General features: G+C 47.5%; 1 protein-coding gene across 5 annotated transcripts in view; it reads left to right on the top strand.

The window, feature by feature from the left end:
• The window catches only part of DOP1B (DOP1 leucine zipper like protein B), a 106,754-nt gene that overhangs the window by 22,612 nt on the left and 67,451 nt on the right, over positions 1-16,691 (top strand). For all 5 annotated transcript variants that reach the window (XR_004297911.1, XM_032392503.1, XM_032392506.1 and 2 more), the window contains exons 3-4: positions 11,598-11,779; positions 12,171-12,341. Coding sequence is in view for 4 of the 5 variants with exons in the window: in XM_032392503.1 (XP_032248394.1) it covers positions 11,598-11,779; positions 12,171-12,341 (353 nt within the window). In the remaining variant the exon portion in view is untranslated. The remainder of the gene's footprint in view (positions 1-11,597; positions 11,780-12,170; positions 12,342-16,691) is intronic.

A 16,691-nucleotide genomic window follows, 5' to 3' on the forward strand; every position in this document is an offset into this window, starting at 1 on the left:
AAGCAGGAGGAGTGGGAGAGGGAGAACCAGGCTTCCCGCCGAGCAGGGAGCCCAATGTGGGGCTCGATCCCAGGACCCTGGGATCATGACCTGAGCCGAAGGCAGTTGCTTAACGACTGAGCCACCCAGGCGCCCCACCCTGTCATGTTCTAAGAAGGAGTTTCCTGACCCAGTGTGGAGATTCCCAAGTCCTCTCAACCGAGAGCCAGGACCCGGTGTTCATGTCAGACGGGGACAGATGTGTGCGATCCTTGTGAATCCGATGCCCTGGGGAAGTGGGAATGGCGTGAACACCCGGGATGTTTCAGCTCCTTTCGAGCCTCGCCTGCCCGACCAGGTCAGGGAACCTGTGCTGGGCTGGGCAGCGGAGGAAGGGTGGCGCCCCAGCTGCATCACTGTGCTCTCCATGACACGTCCCCTGCCCCTGCCTCGCTTTGTCATGAGTTCGACCAGCAACGCGTTCCCTCCACAGCAGAGCCAACTCTGGTTCAGCTGAGAAAAAGGAGTTTCACAGACCGCGCCTCAGAGGCGTCGGCCCAGGGCTTGTGGTGTCGGGGCCGTGGTGCCCGTGGACGTGCGGGCGGTGGCGGCCGTGGGTCCCCCTGCTGTCGCCGCCCTGGCCCGGCCTGGGGTAGCCACCGCCTTCGCCCCCGGGCCGCGCTTGTAAAGCCTCCCCCGGTGTGTGTGCTCGCCTTCGCTGGGGCTCCTGGCAGGCAGCGCGGTAAGGAAGTGTGACTTAGCATTAGCTCCGGCAGTAAGATAGAGCCGATTCAAAAGGAATAAAAATAATTGTAAGACATTTTTAAAAGCAAAACATGTATTCTGCTCCGTCTCTACCTCATGTGGAAGGTCGGGTGAAGCAGAGAAGGCTGCGCCCTGCTAGCAGCTTCCCTGCAAGCCGAGGTCGTGGCGGCGGGGGTGGGTGTTGGAAGGCGAGAGGTGACGGCTCGGCAGGTTTGCGCTCAGCGGGCCGCGGATGCGACGGCGCCACGCAGCCGTGTGTCAGTCCGGGACCTTCTCAAGAAGCAAGCGCTCATTTCCAGGGGGAATGTGCGGTGTCACTGCCCCAGTTAAACAGAAGCGGACTTCATGGGTTCTCCGTGAAATCCCCACTGCCTGTCCTGCCTGTTAGGGCCCCGTTGCCGCTCCTGTCTCTTGCCGTCCCCGCCCTGCCCCCCCAAGCTGGCACGGTGGCCGAGTCATTGCCATTTCCGGTGGGACATGACGCTCTTCACCATCTCCGCCTGCAGGACTTGGCCTACTTTCGTGTGGGAAGTCCTGGCCAGTTGGTTATTAGTGTCTGTCCGGTTTTCCTTCTGTCTGAAGGGCACCGTTGGTGTCCCTTGGCAGGGATTTAACGAGTGTTCAAGCTTGTGCCACCTGGCCAGCCTTACTCACGGTACGGCTTCGGTTTTGTGGCATGAAACGAACAGCCTTTTAAAGATGACCAACTTCCAGAAGGAAAACCTGCTGGTATTTTACCATTTGCTTGATGCGAGCCCTGCTTTTAAATTGGCTTGCTTGTGTTTCTTTATAGACAAGCATCTGGCATTCCGAAGTCAGTCTTATCACCGCAAAGAGCAGGTCTGGGCGCTCTCTTCTAGGAACTTCTGAAAATCAAATGTAACTCACCCCCTTCCCATATTGTTTAATTTCTCTTTAAAAATTTTTCAATTGTGATAAGATATACTTAACATACAATTTATCTTAACCATTTTTTAAGTGTATTAAAGTACTTTCTGAGTCCATGGTCTGCCTTTTTGGAATTTTTAACCCTGTTTCTTACACAGACCCAGTCTACATCGTGCTGAGTCCTGCCAGATAGCATGATGTCAAAGTAAAAGTGCAGTGCAGACATTCTCATGGGTGAAGCAAAGCGAGATACCTCCTGGTCTCTATTAACGAAGCTTGGATGTGGTTCCAACCTTCCTTTCTCAAACTTATGTTTTATAGATTTTTTTATTATTTTAAGGTCAGCCTGCCGAGCCAATGCAGACAATGAGGTCCAAACTATTATATCTTGATTATAGCTCAAGGAATGCTTTTAAAATAGTGTCATTCTTGAGGAAAATAAGGAAGGAAGGCTTATTTCTGGTTTAATCCTAGCTTTTCCTTTCTGTTTAGCACTTTTCGAAGTGATTTTGAAAACAAGGCCATTTTTTCCTTCCAGATTTATGAGTTTCCTTGAGATACTTATTTTATAGCTGAAGAATATTTCTCATCTTTTTTTTTTAGTATACATCATTTTTATTCAGTGTTTATCGTATATGTTGTATATGTAATATAAATATGTATATATATATTATAGACTCTGTATATCTGTGTCTCTCTGTCTGTGTATCTATTAGGTTTACTTGGGTTTCTGGTTTCCTAAAAAACACACCCCAAACAATGAAACTTCCCTGGAAATACCGGCTTGTCCTGCTGGAGAAGCACAGTGCCTGGATCGAGGCTGTCCAGAGCAAGGCAGCATCGGGGTGGCCCTCCCTGACCCACACCCGGGTCCCAGTCTTGGCAGCTCTCCAACAGCCAGGAGCGGGTAAAGAGGAAATCAGGAGTTTTTAAGCGCTAGAAGGTGGACTCAGTTCAGGTGGCTATTTTGCTAATTAAGGGTTAAAAACACACTCAGGGTTGCCTGGGTGGCTGAGTCGGTTAAGCATTGGACTCTTGGTTTCGCTCAGGTTGTGACCTCAGGACGGTGAGATCGAGCCCTGTGTTGGGCTCCATGCTGAGCATGGAGCTTGTTTGGGATTCTCTCTCTCCCTCTGCCCCTTCCTCCGACCCCTGCTCGCTCACGAGTTCTCTCTCTCTCTCTTTAAAAAAAAACAAAAACACAAAACCACCACCAAAACCTCACACTCAGGAGAGGCTGGACTGAGTCCCTGGGTCCCTTCAGGATTTATTAAAAGGAGTCCCTTTGTTCTCTGGTGAGGAAAGAGTTTTCAGTTTGTTCAGCAAACAAATGTCACTTGAGAGTTCGTGGCTCTTGCAGCTCAGCTGCACGAGCAGTTGGGTGACACACAGCATTCATTTCTTTTTTCTTTTTGGGTGATAAAATACACATAAAATTTACCATTTTAACTGTTTACGAGTGTACCGTTTCGTGGCATTCAGTATGTTTACCTTGTTATACAACCAGCACCACCATCCAAAACTGAGACCGTTCCCATTAAACACGGCTGCCCTCCCCCCTCCCCCAGCCCCTGGCCCCTCCGCCCGTTCACTTTCTGTGTCTGTCACTTTGACAACTCTAGGGGCCTCGTGTAAGTGGAATCATACAGCATGTGTTCTTTTGCATCTGGCTTATCGCATTGAGTGCGGTGTCTTCGGGGTTCATCCACGTGGTAGCGTGCCTCAGGGTTTCCTTCCTTGTTAAGGCTGAGTAACAGTCCACTGTATGTATAGACCACATTTTATTGATCCATCCTTGACATTTGGCTTGACATTAGCGCTGCAGTGAACATGGGTGTGCAAATACCTGTTTGAGTCCTTGCTCTCAATTCTTCTGCACATGTGCTCAGAAGTGGAATTGCTGGATCATACAGTAATTTGGTAAACAAGTCAAATATTTAATCTTTTTTTAACAATTTTATTTATTTGTTTTTTTAAGTAAACTCTCCACCGGAGGTGGGGCTCGAACTTACGACCCCCTGATCAACAGTCACGTGCTCTGCCGACTGAGCCAGCCAGGCGCCCCTAATCTTTTGAGGAGCCACCATCCTGTTTGCGCAGCGATTGCACCATTTTACATTCCCACCAGCCATGCACAGCACTCAGTTTTGAAACCTCCTAGGCCAGGGCTCTTCTAAATAGAACATTTTCTTTTTGAAAAGCCGCGACAGCCATGGGCATCTGGCTTGATCTTGCTCTCAGAGAGGATGCAGCAGAAGGCCTCCAGTTTCCTACTGAGAGGTGTTTTTCAGATCCTAAAAGTGGGCTGGCCACATGGGCCAAACACTTCCTCGTGTCCAGGGATGCCTGAGTCGACAGCTCCCAGGTAGAGGAGCTCCTGAGTCGGTGGCTGACGGAAGAAAGCAACCATGGCTGAACCACCACCCTGAGCTCTGAATCTTTAGCAGCCAAAGTGGGGGAATGAATCATTGGATGACTTGTTCCCTTTTAAGTTGGCCCTGAAAACATGGACATGGTCCCCTCCTGGCCATGCATTAGCTCTCAGCAAACCTAAAGGAAAAGTCTTGGAGAATTTGGGGGAGCCAGAGTGGGAACCTTCGTGGTGGCCACTGTTTCCTTAACGGCACCAACAGTTGGCTTATGTTCCCCTTCAGGGACGTTTGCGAGATGCTACTTAATACTGCTCACCCAGAAGCTGTTTGTTTTGCTTTGTTGTTGTTTTTTTTTAATTCATTTAGCCAACATATAGTACATCATTAGTTTCAGATGTAGTGTTCAATAATTCATCAGTTGCGTATAACACCCAGTGCTCATAACATCACGTGCCCTCCTTAATGCCCATCGCCCAGTTACCCCATCCCCCCACCCACTGCCCCTCCAGCAACCCTCAGCTTGTTTCCTAGAGTTGAGAGTCTCTCATGGTTTTTCTCCCTCTCTGATGACTTCCCATTCAGTTTTCCCTTCCCCTATGATCCTCTGTGCTGTTTCTTATATTCCACACATGAGTGAAGCCACATGATAATTGTCTTTCTCTGATTGACTGATTTTGCTCAGCATAATATCCTCCAGTCCCATTCATGTCGATGTAAATGTTAGGTATTCATCCTTTCTGATGGCTGAGTAATATTCCATTGTATGTATACACCACATCTTCTTTATCCATTCATCTGTTGATGGACGTCTTGGCTCCTTCCACAGTTTGGCTATTGTGGACATTGCCGCTATGAACATTAGGGTGCAGGTGCCCCTTCGGATCACTACATCTGTATCTTTGGGGTAAATACCCAGTAGTGCAATTGCTGGGTTGTAGGGTAGCTCTATTTTCAACTTTTTGAGGAACCTCCATACTGTTCTCCAGAGTGGCTGCACCAGCTTGCATTCCCACCAACAGTGTAGGAGGGTTCCCCTTTCTCCACATCCTCGCTAACATCTGTCGTTTCCTGACTTGCTAATTTTAGCCATTCTGACAGGTGTGAGGTGGTATCTCATTGTAGTTTTGATTTGTATTTCTCTGATGCCAGGTGATGTGAAGCATTTTTTCATGTGTCTGTTGACCATTTGTATGTCTTTGGAGAAAGGTCTGTTCATGTCTTCTGCCCATTTCTTGACTGGATTATTTGTGTTTTTTGGGTGTTGAGTTTGATAAGTTCTTTTTTTTTTTTTTTTTTTTTTTTTTTTTAAAGATTTTATTTATTTATTTGAGAGAGAGAATGAGATAGAGCATGAGAAGGGGGAGGGTCAGAGGGAGAAGCAGACTCCCCGCGGAGCAGGGAGCCCGATGCGGGACTCGATCCCAGGACTCCAGGATCATGACCTGAGCCGAAGGCAGTGGCCCAACCAACTGAGCCACCCAGGCGCCCTGATAAGTTCTTTATAGATCTTGGAGACTAGCCCTTTATCTGATATGTCATTTTACAAATGTCTTTTCCCATTATGTCGGTTGTCTTTTAGTTTTCTTAACTGTTTCCTTTGCTGTGCGTCCCAGTAGTTCATTTTTGCTTTTGTTTCCCTTGCCTTTGGAGACCCGTCTAGCAAGAAGTTGCTGCAGCTGAGGTCGAAGAGGTTGCTGCCTGTGTTCTCTAGGATTTTGATGGATTCCTGTCTCACATTTAGGTCTTTCATCCATTTTGAGTTTATCTTTGTGTGTGGTGTAAGAAAATGGTCCAGTTTCATTCTTCTGCATGTGGCTGTCCAATTTTCCCAGCACCATTTATTGAAGAGACTGTCTTTTTTCCATTGGATATTCTTTCCTGCTTTGTCGAAGATTAGTTGACCATAGAGTTGGGGGTCCATTTCTGGGCTCTCGATTCTGTTCCATTGATCTATGTGTCTGTTTTTGTGCCAGTACCATACTGTCTTGATGATGACAGCTTTGTAGTAGAGCTTGAAGTCTGACATTCTGATGTCCCCAGCTTTGGTTTTCTTTTTCAACATTCCTCTGGCTATTCGGGGTCTTTTCTGGTTCCATACAAATTTTAGGATTATTTGTTCCAGCTCTGTGAAAAAAGTTGATGGTATTTTGATAGGGATTTCATTGAATGTATAGATTGTTCTGGGTAACATAGACATTTTAACATATCTCAATATCATAAAAGCCATCTCTGAAAAGCCCACAGCGAATATCATTCTCAATGGGGAAAAACTGAGAGCATTTCCCCTAAGGTCAGGAACACGACAGGGATGTCCACTATCAGCACTGTTGTTCAACATAGTACTAGAAGTCCTAGCCTCAGCAATCAGACAACAAAAAGAAAAGGCATTCAAACTGGCAGTGAAGAAGTCAAACTCTTCGCAGATAACATGATACTTTATGTAGAAAACCCAAAAGGCTCCACCTCCAAATTGCTAGAACTCATACAGGAATTCAGCAACGTGGCAGGATGTAAAATCAGTGCACAGAAATCAGATGCATTTCTATACACTAACAATGAGACAGAAGAAAAAGAAATTAAGGGATCGATCCCATTTACAATTGCAGAAAAAACCATAAGATACGTAGGAATAAACCTAACCAAAGAGGTAAAGGATCTGTACTCTAAAAACTACAAAACACTTATGAAAGAAATTGAGGAAGACACAAAGAGATGGAAAAACAGTCCATGCTCACAGAAGGTGTTTTTAAATGGGGCTCACAGCCTCATTTCCTGCATGAAGTCTGTCACTCTAGGGGAGGAGGAGCTCTGTTAGGGGAATCCTTTGTTTCCAGAAGTGCTCCAAATCCACTGCATGCCAAGTATTTTCAACTGGTGATTCTAATCTTCAGTTTTAAGACTTGCAAAATGTTGGGGCGCCTGGGTGGCTAAGTGTCTGCCTTCGGCTCAGGTCATGATCCCAGGGTCTTGGGATGGAGCCTTGGGCTCCTTGCTCAGCAGGGAGCCTGCTTCTTCCTCTCCCTCTGCCTGCCGCTCCCCCTGCTTGTACACTCTCTCTCTCACTATCTCTCTTGCTCTGTCAAATAAATAAATAAAATCTTCAAAAAAAAAAAAAAAGGACTTGCAAAATATTTGTTCAGAAATTTTCCTTAAATATCATTTAGGAAATATTTTATTTTCCCTTTTAATCCTAAATATTAATTACTATTTATCTTTTCCTCTGTCTTCGTAAAAGGAAATTTCATGTTCCCCAACTGCACCTCATCGATGCAGATTTCCTCCTTGGCTACAGTGTCTCTTGGGATTTTCATCATATTTTGGGTCTGCAGGGATCTTACCTCCAAACATAGAGCAGTTTGAGCTTTGCTTTTCTGATTCGATGTATTTCTCACCCTTCTTCATCAACATACCTAACTAGTGTCCTTGTTTGCTTTTGGGACAGTAAAGGGCATTGCCTGTAAATGACTGGGCTTCAGTGGATTGTCTTAGAATTCATCTTCTCCCCATCTCTCGAAGTCTTGTGCTTCATTTTCGGTTTGTCGTGATAAGAGGTCGTGTTTGCTGGCTGCCTCCTGGGTGGGAGACATTGCTCTACTCTTCGTAGGGGGTGTCTCATTTGATGCTTCCAACTTTGTGAGGTGCCGTGATCTCCATTTTTATAGATGAAACGATAGCCAGAAATTGCCCAACAAGCAAATGGTGGGACTGGGATGTCAGCCTCTCATCCTCAAGCTCAGATGGTAAACCAGAATTATAATATTGTAGTCTGGTTTGTTTGCCTGGCCTCAGTGTGGAAGCACCTGTTAAGTGCCAGGCTCTATGGGAAGTGGGTTAGCACAGCCGCTGTGACCTAGGCATGATTTTAGCCCCATGATTAGTGATGAAAATGAGAAGGGTTGAATCTCCTAACCGCCCCAAGGAGCAGGCTCGCAGGGTCTGTCTGGCCACATCCTGACTCTAGTTGAAGAACTTAGCTTGGCTCACGGTCTCTCCATGGCTGTGCTCTGCTCCTGAACTTGTGTGCTTTGATCTAGCTTGACAACCTGATGGGTGAAAAGAATAGTACTTTCTTGTAGTTTTAATTGCGTTTTTCTTACCAGGAACGACAAGCAGCTTCTCATTTTTCTAAGTACGGTCTATTTATATCTTTTGTTTTTGCTGAATTTTCAGATCCGACAGCTTCCTTTATCTTTCCACCTTTCCCTCAACAGCACTGAGTCCCTTTCTCAGACATGCCATGTTTGTGTGGATTAACACAGACAGCAAACAGTGAATAATCTATTCCTCGTTTACTGGTTGCAGCTTCAGTGCTTGTTATGTTTCTTTTCCTATGTCTTTTTTCAAATAAGTCACACATTTAAATGAAAAAGAAATGAGCAAGCAGCCTCATTCATTTGGAATGGATGGTTGTGGTTCGTTGTAATTGCATTTATGTGGGAAGAGTTTTTATCAGGATAGAGAGGGTTATGCCATGGTAACAAACAATCCCTAATCTCGGTGAGTTTACATGGTTGAGTTCTGCCTCACTGGGTCAGCACGTGGTTTCTGTTCTATAATTTCTGAGGGAGCCAGGCTGGGAGGGGCTTCAGCTCAACCCACATGTCCATGATCTTAGAGTCAAGAAAAGAGAATGCAACAAGCTTTGAGTTGGCTTTTATGTGGCCTGCATGACACGTATCACTCCACTCATCCCACTGGCCAGAGTCAGTTATTCTGCCACACCCAGGTTCAAAAGGGCAGAGAAATGGGATTCTGGACATGCACAGCCCAAGGAAGACAAACGCTGGTGAGTCCCAGGTGACCCACCATGCTGGGTGTGCCCCATCTTTTTTCCTCAAGCAGTAGGAGTCCTTGGAATACACTGAGCAATATGAGAGTGGGTATTAACTTAATAAACAGGTGCTTGGGGGCACCTGAGTGGCTCAGTCGGTGAAGCGTCTGACTTCGGCTCAGGTCATCATCTCAGGGTCCTAGGATCGAGCCCCGTGTCCAGCTCCACAACCAGCGGGGAGTCTGCTTCTCCCTCTGCCTCTCCCCTCCCCTGGCTCATACTCTCTCTGTCTCTCTCTCAAATAAATAAAATCTTAGGGAAAAAAAAAAACACACAAGTGCTTGATCTTGACAAAAACAGTTGCTACAGGTGAAGACAGAGGCCCTCCCTCGTGCTCTTGAATCCCTGGAGAATGCCCGCAGCCACATTATTGATAAGCCAGCTGAGTCACAGACATGATTTTCTTTTTTTTTTTAAGATTTTATTTGAGAGAGAGAGAGAATGAGAGAGAGCACATGAGAGAGGGGAGGGTCAGAGGGAGAAGCAGACTCCCTGCCGAGCAGGGAGCCCAATGCGGGACTCGATCCAGGGACTCCAGGATCATGACCTGAGCCGAAGGCAGTCGCCCAACTAACTAAGCCACCAGGCGCCCCAGACATGATTTTCTAAAAGCCGCGTCTTCAGGACTGGCCGGCACTGGATAGTCACTGAAGCCGGGGGAAGGGTTATATTGCTGTTCCACCTGCTTTTCTATGTGTTTGAAAATGTCCATAATAAAATGCAGTTTCCTGTGCATTTGGCACATTCATTTCCCCTCCGCCAAAGCTGTCTCACTTTGTTCTTATCCTGTTACAGCGTGTGTTTCAGCTTACCTCAGGATTTGTTTTGACAGGAGCACATTTAAAAAAAATTATTTGGGGGGCACCTGGGTGGCTCAGTCGGTTAAGTGTCTGACTCTTGATTTCAGCTCAGGTCATGATCTCAGGGTCATGAGTTCAATCAAGCCCCATGTTGGGCTCCATGCTCCATAAGTAGGCATGGAGCCTACTTAAAAAAAAAAAAATCCGATTATCCTATTGGATGCACAGGAAGTGGCTCTGTGCTCAGCATGGGGTCTGCTTGAGATACTCTCTCCCTCTCTCTCTTTCAAATAAATAAATAAAATCGTTAAAAAAAAATTATTTTGTTGGCTTTTCCTTTGTTTTAAAATATCAGATTTTTATATATAATGTTTTAAGGTATTTCTTGATGACCTCTAGTTATATGGGTGGTTTTGTTTTTTTTTTCCGAGATGCAGGTTTATTGAATTTGAGAGTTCAGTTAGACTACAGGCTTCCGATGAAAAATATTTTCCTTCCTTTTCCTTTACCTCCTGCATAACCTCAGTGTATATTTTAGGGGCAGGATTATTTTCTTTGTTTATAAAAAGAAAGCTGTCATGGCCTTAAGACCATACGGTCCAGGGGCCAGCGGTTGGGAGACAGAGATAGAATGCGGTTGGCATCACACAGGTCTTGTGACATTCTTCCAGAACGCCTGCTTTGTTTTAGGCTCTGTGCAGAGGGCTGAAAACCACAGAGGAGAAGACAGCATACTCGGCCCTCAAGTTGCTCCCCGCCTAAGTCAGCCCAGGAGCTGATAATCATTAGGACAGTTGTAAATCGGTGACAGATGTGCACATGTAGCCCAGGGCAGGAGTCACTAAACACGCAGGATGGGGTGCCCTGCCAGGGCAGGGACCATTCTGCCTCCAGGAAAGGGGACGCTAAGTCTCATGTGAGGAAAATTAGCCAGGTGCACAGGAAGGAGGTTGGGCAGAGGGGCAGGCAGGAACCACAAATGGATCTGTGTTGCTACAAAGTTTGAAGCTGAAGTATTAAGAGATGGGGATGGGGGAGGGGGAGGCAAAGCAGGCAGGAGTCATGCTATGGAGGCCTTTGAGTGGCTTTTTAAGAAGCGTGGACTTCACCCTGTAGGCTTTGAGCAAATATTTGTGGATTGTTCCATAACTACAGACACTTTGTATTATAAGATTGAGTCATGAGGAGCCACCCAGCCACAGCACTCTGCCCATGGTCACTTGAGGCTGTGCAGAACAGCAGTGATCCGCTCACACTCCTGACCGTGTTCCTCAGCTACCACAAATACCCAGGCTGCTTTAGGGCAGACAAGATCTGTGTCCAGCCGGCAGAGGCCTGGCCCAGGAATCCTGTTGCTGCACCCCAGCAGAGTGGGGCATTTCTCCTGTGGGACGTGGGTCCTTCCCACCCAGCAGGATCACCAACTGCTGAAGATGACAGGAGTCATGGGCTAGAGGTGTGCCCCCCCTGTTTCTTCTGGGGTGACCCCTCACTCAGAGCCACCTGCCTGCGAAGCTGAGCTAGGAGAATGATGGGGATAATTCAGACCTCTTCTTACTGGGAAGATGCCAAGGGCTTCCCCAGCACACAGACAAGGGTCTTCTTAGGGATGAGGGTCGAGTCCCCCCCCCCCCGCCCCACCCGATATAGTCTATGTTCTGCTTAGCCTCGGGTGTGGACTGGAGCCCTCACTGGTACCTGGGTTTCTGTGTGTGACCGAGGAGTTGGTCTTATGGTGACAGGGTCTCTCTTGCTCTTGATTCTGATGCCTGCCTCATCTCCAGCATTGCTAGGGGCTTCACTGATACCCATGTCCCTGGACCCTGGCTCATGGCCCTCTGTCTTCCTTTTGCATCTGCTCGTGTCTTCCTGGCCCTGGAAGATTTACTTTACATGGTAAATTTACTTTTACATGGTAAATGTTGCTCCCTTCCTCCTCATGTTTTCCCTCTTGTTTTCCAGGCCCTTCAGAGTAACCTGAGGTATTCCTTATTGCCGAGACGGCTCATTATCAGCAAGAGGTTAGCTCAGTGCTTGCATCCTGCTTTGCCCAGCGGTGTGCACCTAAAAGCCCTAGAAACCTATGAGATTATCTTCAAAATTGTGGGGACCAAATGGCTGGCCAAGGATTTGTTCCTATACAGGTATAGTGGCTTCCTACCATATCACATTCTTATTACCTGAATAATCCGCATTTCGGTTCATAAGATGAGAAAATGACAAAATAGGGAGTGGTGAGCAGCAATTCATCGTAAAGATGCCAGCAGGAGATAACCAGCGCTTACGTCGGGAACGCACCCTCCCAGGCCTCTTTTTTAAGTGTGTTCGAAGTCCGACTGTGACGGACCTCCTGTCTAGGTGCCTGCTCTTTGCCGAACGGTACGTTGGCACCGTCCCGTGATAAGCAAGCGTCTACAGCCCCAGTGTAAACGGCTGGCTGGCTGCTTTTGAAAACTCCCTGTGGCTGGGTGATTGTTGCAAACTTCTGATTCTGTGTCTCATTTGTCCCTCCTCTCCCTTTCTTCTTTTCCAAAGCTGTGGCTTGTTTCCTCTTCTGGCAAACGCGGCCATGTCGGTGAGGCCCGTGCTGCTCGGCCTGTATGAGAAGTACTTTCTCCCACTGCAGAAGCTGCTCCTGCCCAGTCTCCAGGCCTTCATTGTGGGCCTGCTGCCCGGCCTGGAGGAGGGCTCTGAGATCTACGACAGGTGGGTCTCATCCTCACGGACGTGCTGACGGTTCTGTGGCTTGTGTGTGATGCTGCCGCTTTGGGAGAAGCGGGGAGGGAGGTGCAGGGGTCTGCGCGGCAGGGAAAGATGCAGAAGTTAGGGTGATGCTTGACATTGCTGTGCAGGTCTCTTCTTGACCAAATACCGTGTCCTCCTGGGAATTGCCTGCAGTCACAGGTGAGAATCAGAAAGTGAGAACGTTTCCCAGAGTCCCATGGTCAGTGAGTGGCAGAGCTGGGATCCTAAGCCACATAGGTCAGATTCCGAAGCCTGCTTTCTTCCCGTTACACTAGGCTGCTTCTCGGTCGAAGCAGAGCCATGCTTCATTAATGGCTGGGGCACGCAAAGGCGATGCTAAGCAGAATAGCTTGACAAATTTCAGCAGCACTTTGGGGAAATTTATAAAGCTTGTATGCATAAAAGTTCATGCAGGGGTTATTTTTGGTCATGCTTAGGAGCAGAAGAAAGCATAAATCCATCCAGACAATTGGGTATACACAGTATCCTGTTTCTCTGGGGAATCATCACATTAAGAGTTCACTCCCGTCATATTAACCATTCTGAGTGATCGCTGTGATTAACCTCTGTTAATAGGACCTGCTTTAAGAGCCCATGTGCAGCCTGACTGGGAGGTTTAGAAACCTCTGTGCTTGCAAAAGTTTCCATTTGATTACACCACGCACTGCTCACATTTCCCCCACGCCAGAGGCCCCAGCCACACCGCCTTTGTCACATTGGCTGTGACTGGGGGTGGAATGTGGGGGGCTGGGGTGGAATCAAGGAATCAATCCAAGGTCTGTTTGGAGTGCTCCCCTAAACTCAGAGAAACCAAATAATTAGAATGGTTTGAGGGATTGTGGCCAGTGACCAAGGGTACATTTAAGTCATGAGCATTTGTAGTAGAATTTGACAAACCTAACCAAAAATTTGCACTTCAAACATTTCAAGCTTTCACATAGAACAGGTGGTGGCTTCCCACTTCCCAGTGAAGAATCCACCTTTGCAGTGGGTCGGGTCGGTAGGATCTACTTCCTTAGAAGGCAGAGTCTGTCTCGGGGCTATTTTAAGCCTGTGGCCATATGCAAGGTTGGTAGGTGTGTGGAGGGAATGAGCAGAAGGTCATATAAAAGTCAGCGAGAGGACCCTTCCCAGATCTGTCCCAGGCTCCTTCTAGAAGTTCTGGCCCATTCATGTTTCCCAAACAGATCCGTGTATCACAGTGTATATAAATGTTTTTTCCATCATCTGACAGATGAACACATCAGTTCCCAAAATGTATTGCAGTTTTTTTTTTTTGATTTGTAAGAATGAATCACACCAGAAGAGTGTAAATAGTTGGGGTGTTTTTGTGCGTTCTCTTAGTTGATCAATGAGGGTTCATTTGAACATCTGCTAAAGTTGCTTAACATGGATTTTTTTGGTGTGATTTCTTGACATCGAACCAAGAGCTGAGTAGAGCTGCATGAATCACTGAGTAGATGGAGCCATGAGAGAAAACCAGGCCCAGTGTCTGCAGCACCCCAAAGCCATTCGTTATCAGCTCTCCGAGGTGGATGCTGGTCGAGGGTTCTAGAATCTCTGAGTGCGTGTGTATGGGCACAGTAATTGGGATGACTGCACCAGAGTCTTGGGTCTCTGTATCCATGTTAGTTTGAGAGAAGTCGGCAACTCTTTCTTCCCCTAAGTGCTCAGGAGCTGAGGCAGACACCCACAGCAAACACTGTGCAGGAACAAGAAAGGGAGGGGTGGGGGGTGAAGGGGAGGGTCCTGATGTCCCCGTTGGCAGCAAACGCGGAGGGCTGAGTTAGGCTGGGGCCGCTGCAGGCCGGGTGACTCACGAATTCCCTGGAGGCGCAGACTGTTCCTGGCTTGTGCTCGTCCGTGGAACTCTGGCCAGTGTTAGGACTAACGCTTCACCCTGGCTTTCTAATCCTTGTGTGCCTGCGAATTACTCCTGGCCAGATTTTCTTCTTTCAAGTGCCCATGAAGTAGCTTCACAGCTGCGTTTTGCTGCACTGAGAAAGCAGGAGTAGTGTGGAGAAAGTACCAGACTCCTCTTCTGAGGATTTGGGGGAAAGGTGACTATTCGCAGAGGTCTGTAACCAAGCAGAAATGTGAGTCCGCGGTTCTCAGCTGGGCTGATTTGTATCCCCCAGGGAAGTTTGGCATCATTCTTCTGGCTGTTACCACAGGGTAGAGAGGGCGCTCCTGGCGTCTAGCGCTCAACGTCCTGCAGCGACATGATTGTCCCCACGATGAAGGCTTATCTGGCCCAAAGTCCATCGTGTCAGGGTTGAGACAGCCCCATTTAAATAGTAGTTGAAACACATGTATATATTTTTAAGATTATTTATTTTAGAGAGAGAGCGTGCAAGCGAGCAGGGGGAGGGGCAAAGGGAGAGGGAGAGAGAGAATCTCAAGCAGACTCCCTGCTGAGCATGGAGCCCAACTCGGGGCTCAATCTCATGACATCAGATCATGAGCTGAGCTAAAATCAAGAGTTGGACGCTTAACTGACTGAGCCACCCAGGCGCCTGGAAACATATTTATTGACCTTTCTTTTGGTTGATTCCAGGCACCACGGTGAGCTCTGCTGGTTCTAGAATTTTTTTACCCCTCTGGACATGGACCTGACCTGTGGTGGTGCAGGACGCTGTTGTCACTGTTGTGCTCCTTCAGATGCTCACGCCCCAAGCTCTTTGCTCTTGTGACAGCCTGGTTTTCCAGGACCATCCACTAGGCAAGTGGCTACATGGCCAAAGTTGGGAAAGGCTTGGGGTTCATGGCAAGCAGTCTGTGTCACTTGCTGTCCATCGAATAGAGGAGAGCGTGTTGGTGTCGTGGGAGTGAGCTGGTGTTCGTAGGAGGCATGAGCGCACCAGCCAGGGTGAGGCAGGAGGGAGGGAAGTAGGAAGGGTTTGGAGGTTGCTGGTTGATTCTGAATAGAAAAGATTTCAAGTCTTGGGCTCTCAAATGTGTGTGCTAATTTTGGAATTTCACATCTGAGATGATGGGAGTGATTCTTTAGTAGAGAGTTACTTGCCTCTTAACCCAGTTATCTTGCTCTTCACTGTGCTCTCCATAGCCAAGGCTTGTCATAATCGCCCTTTTGTGAACCATGGCATCGTTTAAGTTTTTAATATCTATTAATTTTTTTAGGATAAAATGAGACTTAAGCTGCATTTCTTTAATAAAGAAAACTAGCTGGCGCACTCTGAATATTGAAGAAGGGATAGCTGAGGCGGCATTACCCAGATTTCTTGTCTATGGACCAGCTCGTGGCCAGCGTTCCGTGCAACTGACTTTGGGAATACACTGTTCTGAGCAAAGGGGAACGTGATATCAGTGTGTACATTGCAGTGTTTGCGATGGGTTTTATCTAAGCATCAGTCTTCCCCTGAGAGGGATCCTGGGGAAAGGGGAGCACTCCCAGGGGCTTTCTCAATTAATCTCCTACTGTAGGAATCTGCCTAGCTTGGGGATATCCTGTCTGCCCAGGGGACAGTGACCCATCAGCCCCACCTGCTGCACCATGCTTCTGCCTCAAATTGGGACCTTTGCTGCGCTATTTTCAGAGCTGGGCAAGATAAGCTGTATTTGTTTGCTCAGCCTCAATAGGAGATCAGTCGGTATCTTTAGTCACTAAACCCTTCTGTGTGCTTTTCCTAAACATTTGGCTGTTACTCATACCTCTTCAGTTTTGTTTTTCTATAAAGATGATACTGTGCATCATTTGCACAGTAAAATTCACATATTTTATGAGACAAAAAAGTTCAGACTAGCTTTAAAGAGAACAAAATTCGCTGTTAATATAAAAAGGTAGTAGGGGCACCTGGGTGGCTCAGTCGGTTAAGCATCTGACTCCTTATTTTGGCTCAGGTCATGATCTCAGGGTCGTGGAATTGAGCCCTGTGTTGGGCACCTCGCTCAGTGGGGAGTCTGCTTGAGATTCTCTCTCTCTCTCTCCCTCTGCCCCTCCCCCTTCATGTGTGTGCATGAGCTTTCTCGCTCTCTCAGATCTTAAAAAAAAAAAAGGTAGTAGATAATTTTTGGTATGAAAAGTCTTTGTATACCCTGAACTGATTATTGAAAAGTAAGCTGAAGACGATTTGAGTCGTAATAAAAGGGCGGGGTGGCATTCATTTCCCAATGGTTTTGAGTGCTACCTGTGTGGCCGGTGATCCCCTGGATGCTAAGGACGCGGACCCGGTGGTCATGGCAGGCGGCGGGGCCCGAGCGCTGACTCTGTTCGCCCATGCGGAGTTTTACACGAGACTCTCCAGTCCTGCTCAGAACGTCTCCCTCTCTCCTCTGTATCTCCTAGCTGAC

This window comes from Phoca vitulina, unplaced genomic scaffold (genome assembly GCF_004348235.1).
Source record: "Phoca vitulina isolate PV1807 unplaced genomic scaffold, GSC_HSeal_1.0 scaffold68, whole genome shotgun sequence".
In the NCBI taxonomy this organism is placed as follows: Eukaryota; Metazoa; Chordata; class Mammalia; order Carnivora; family Phocidae; genus Phoca; species Phoca vitulina.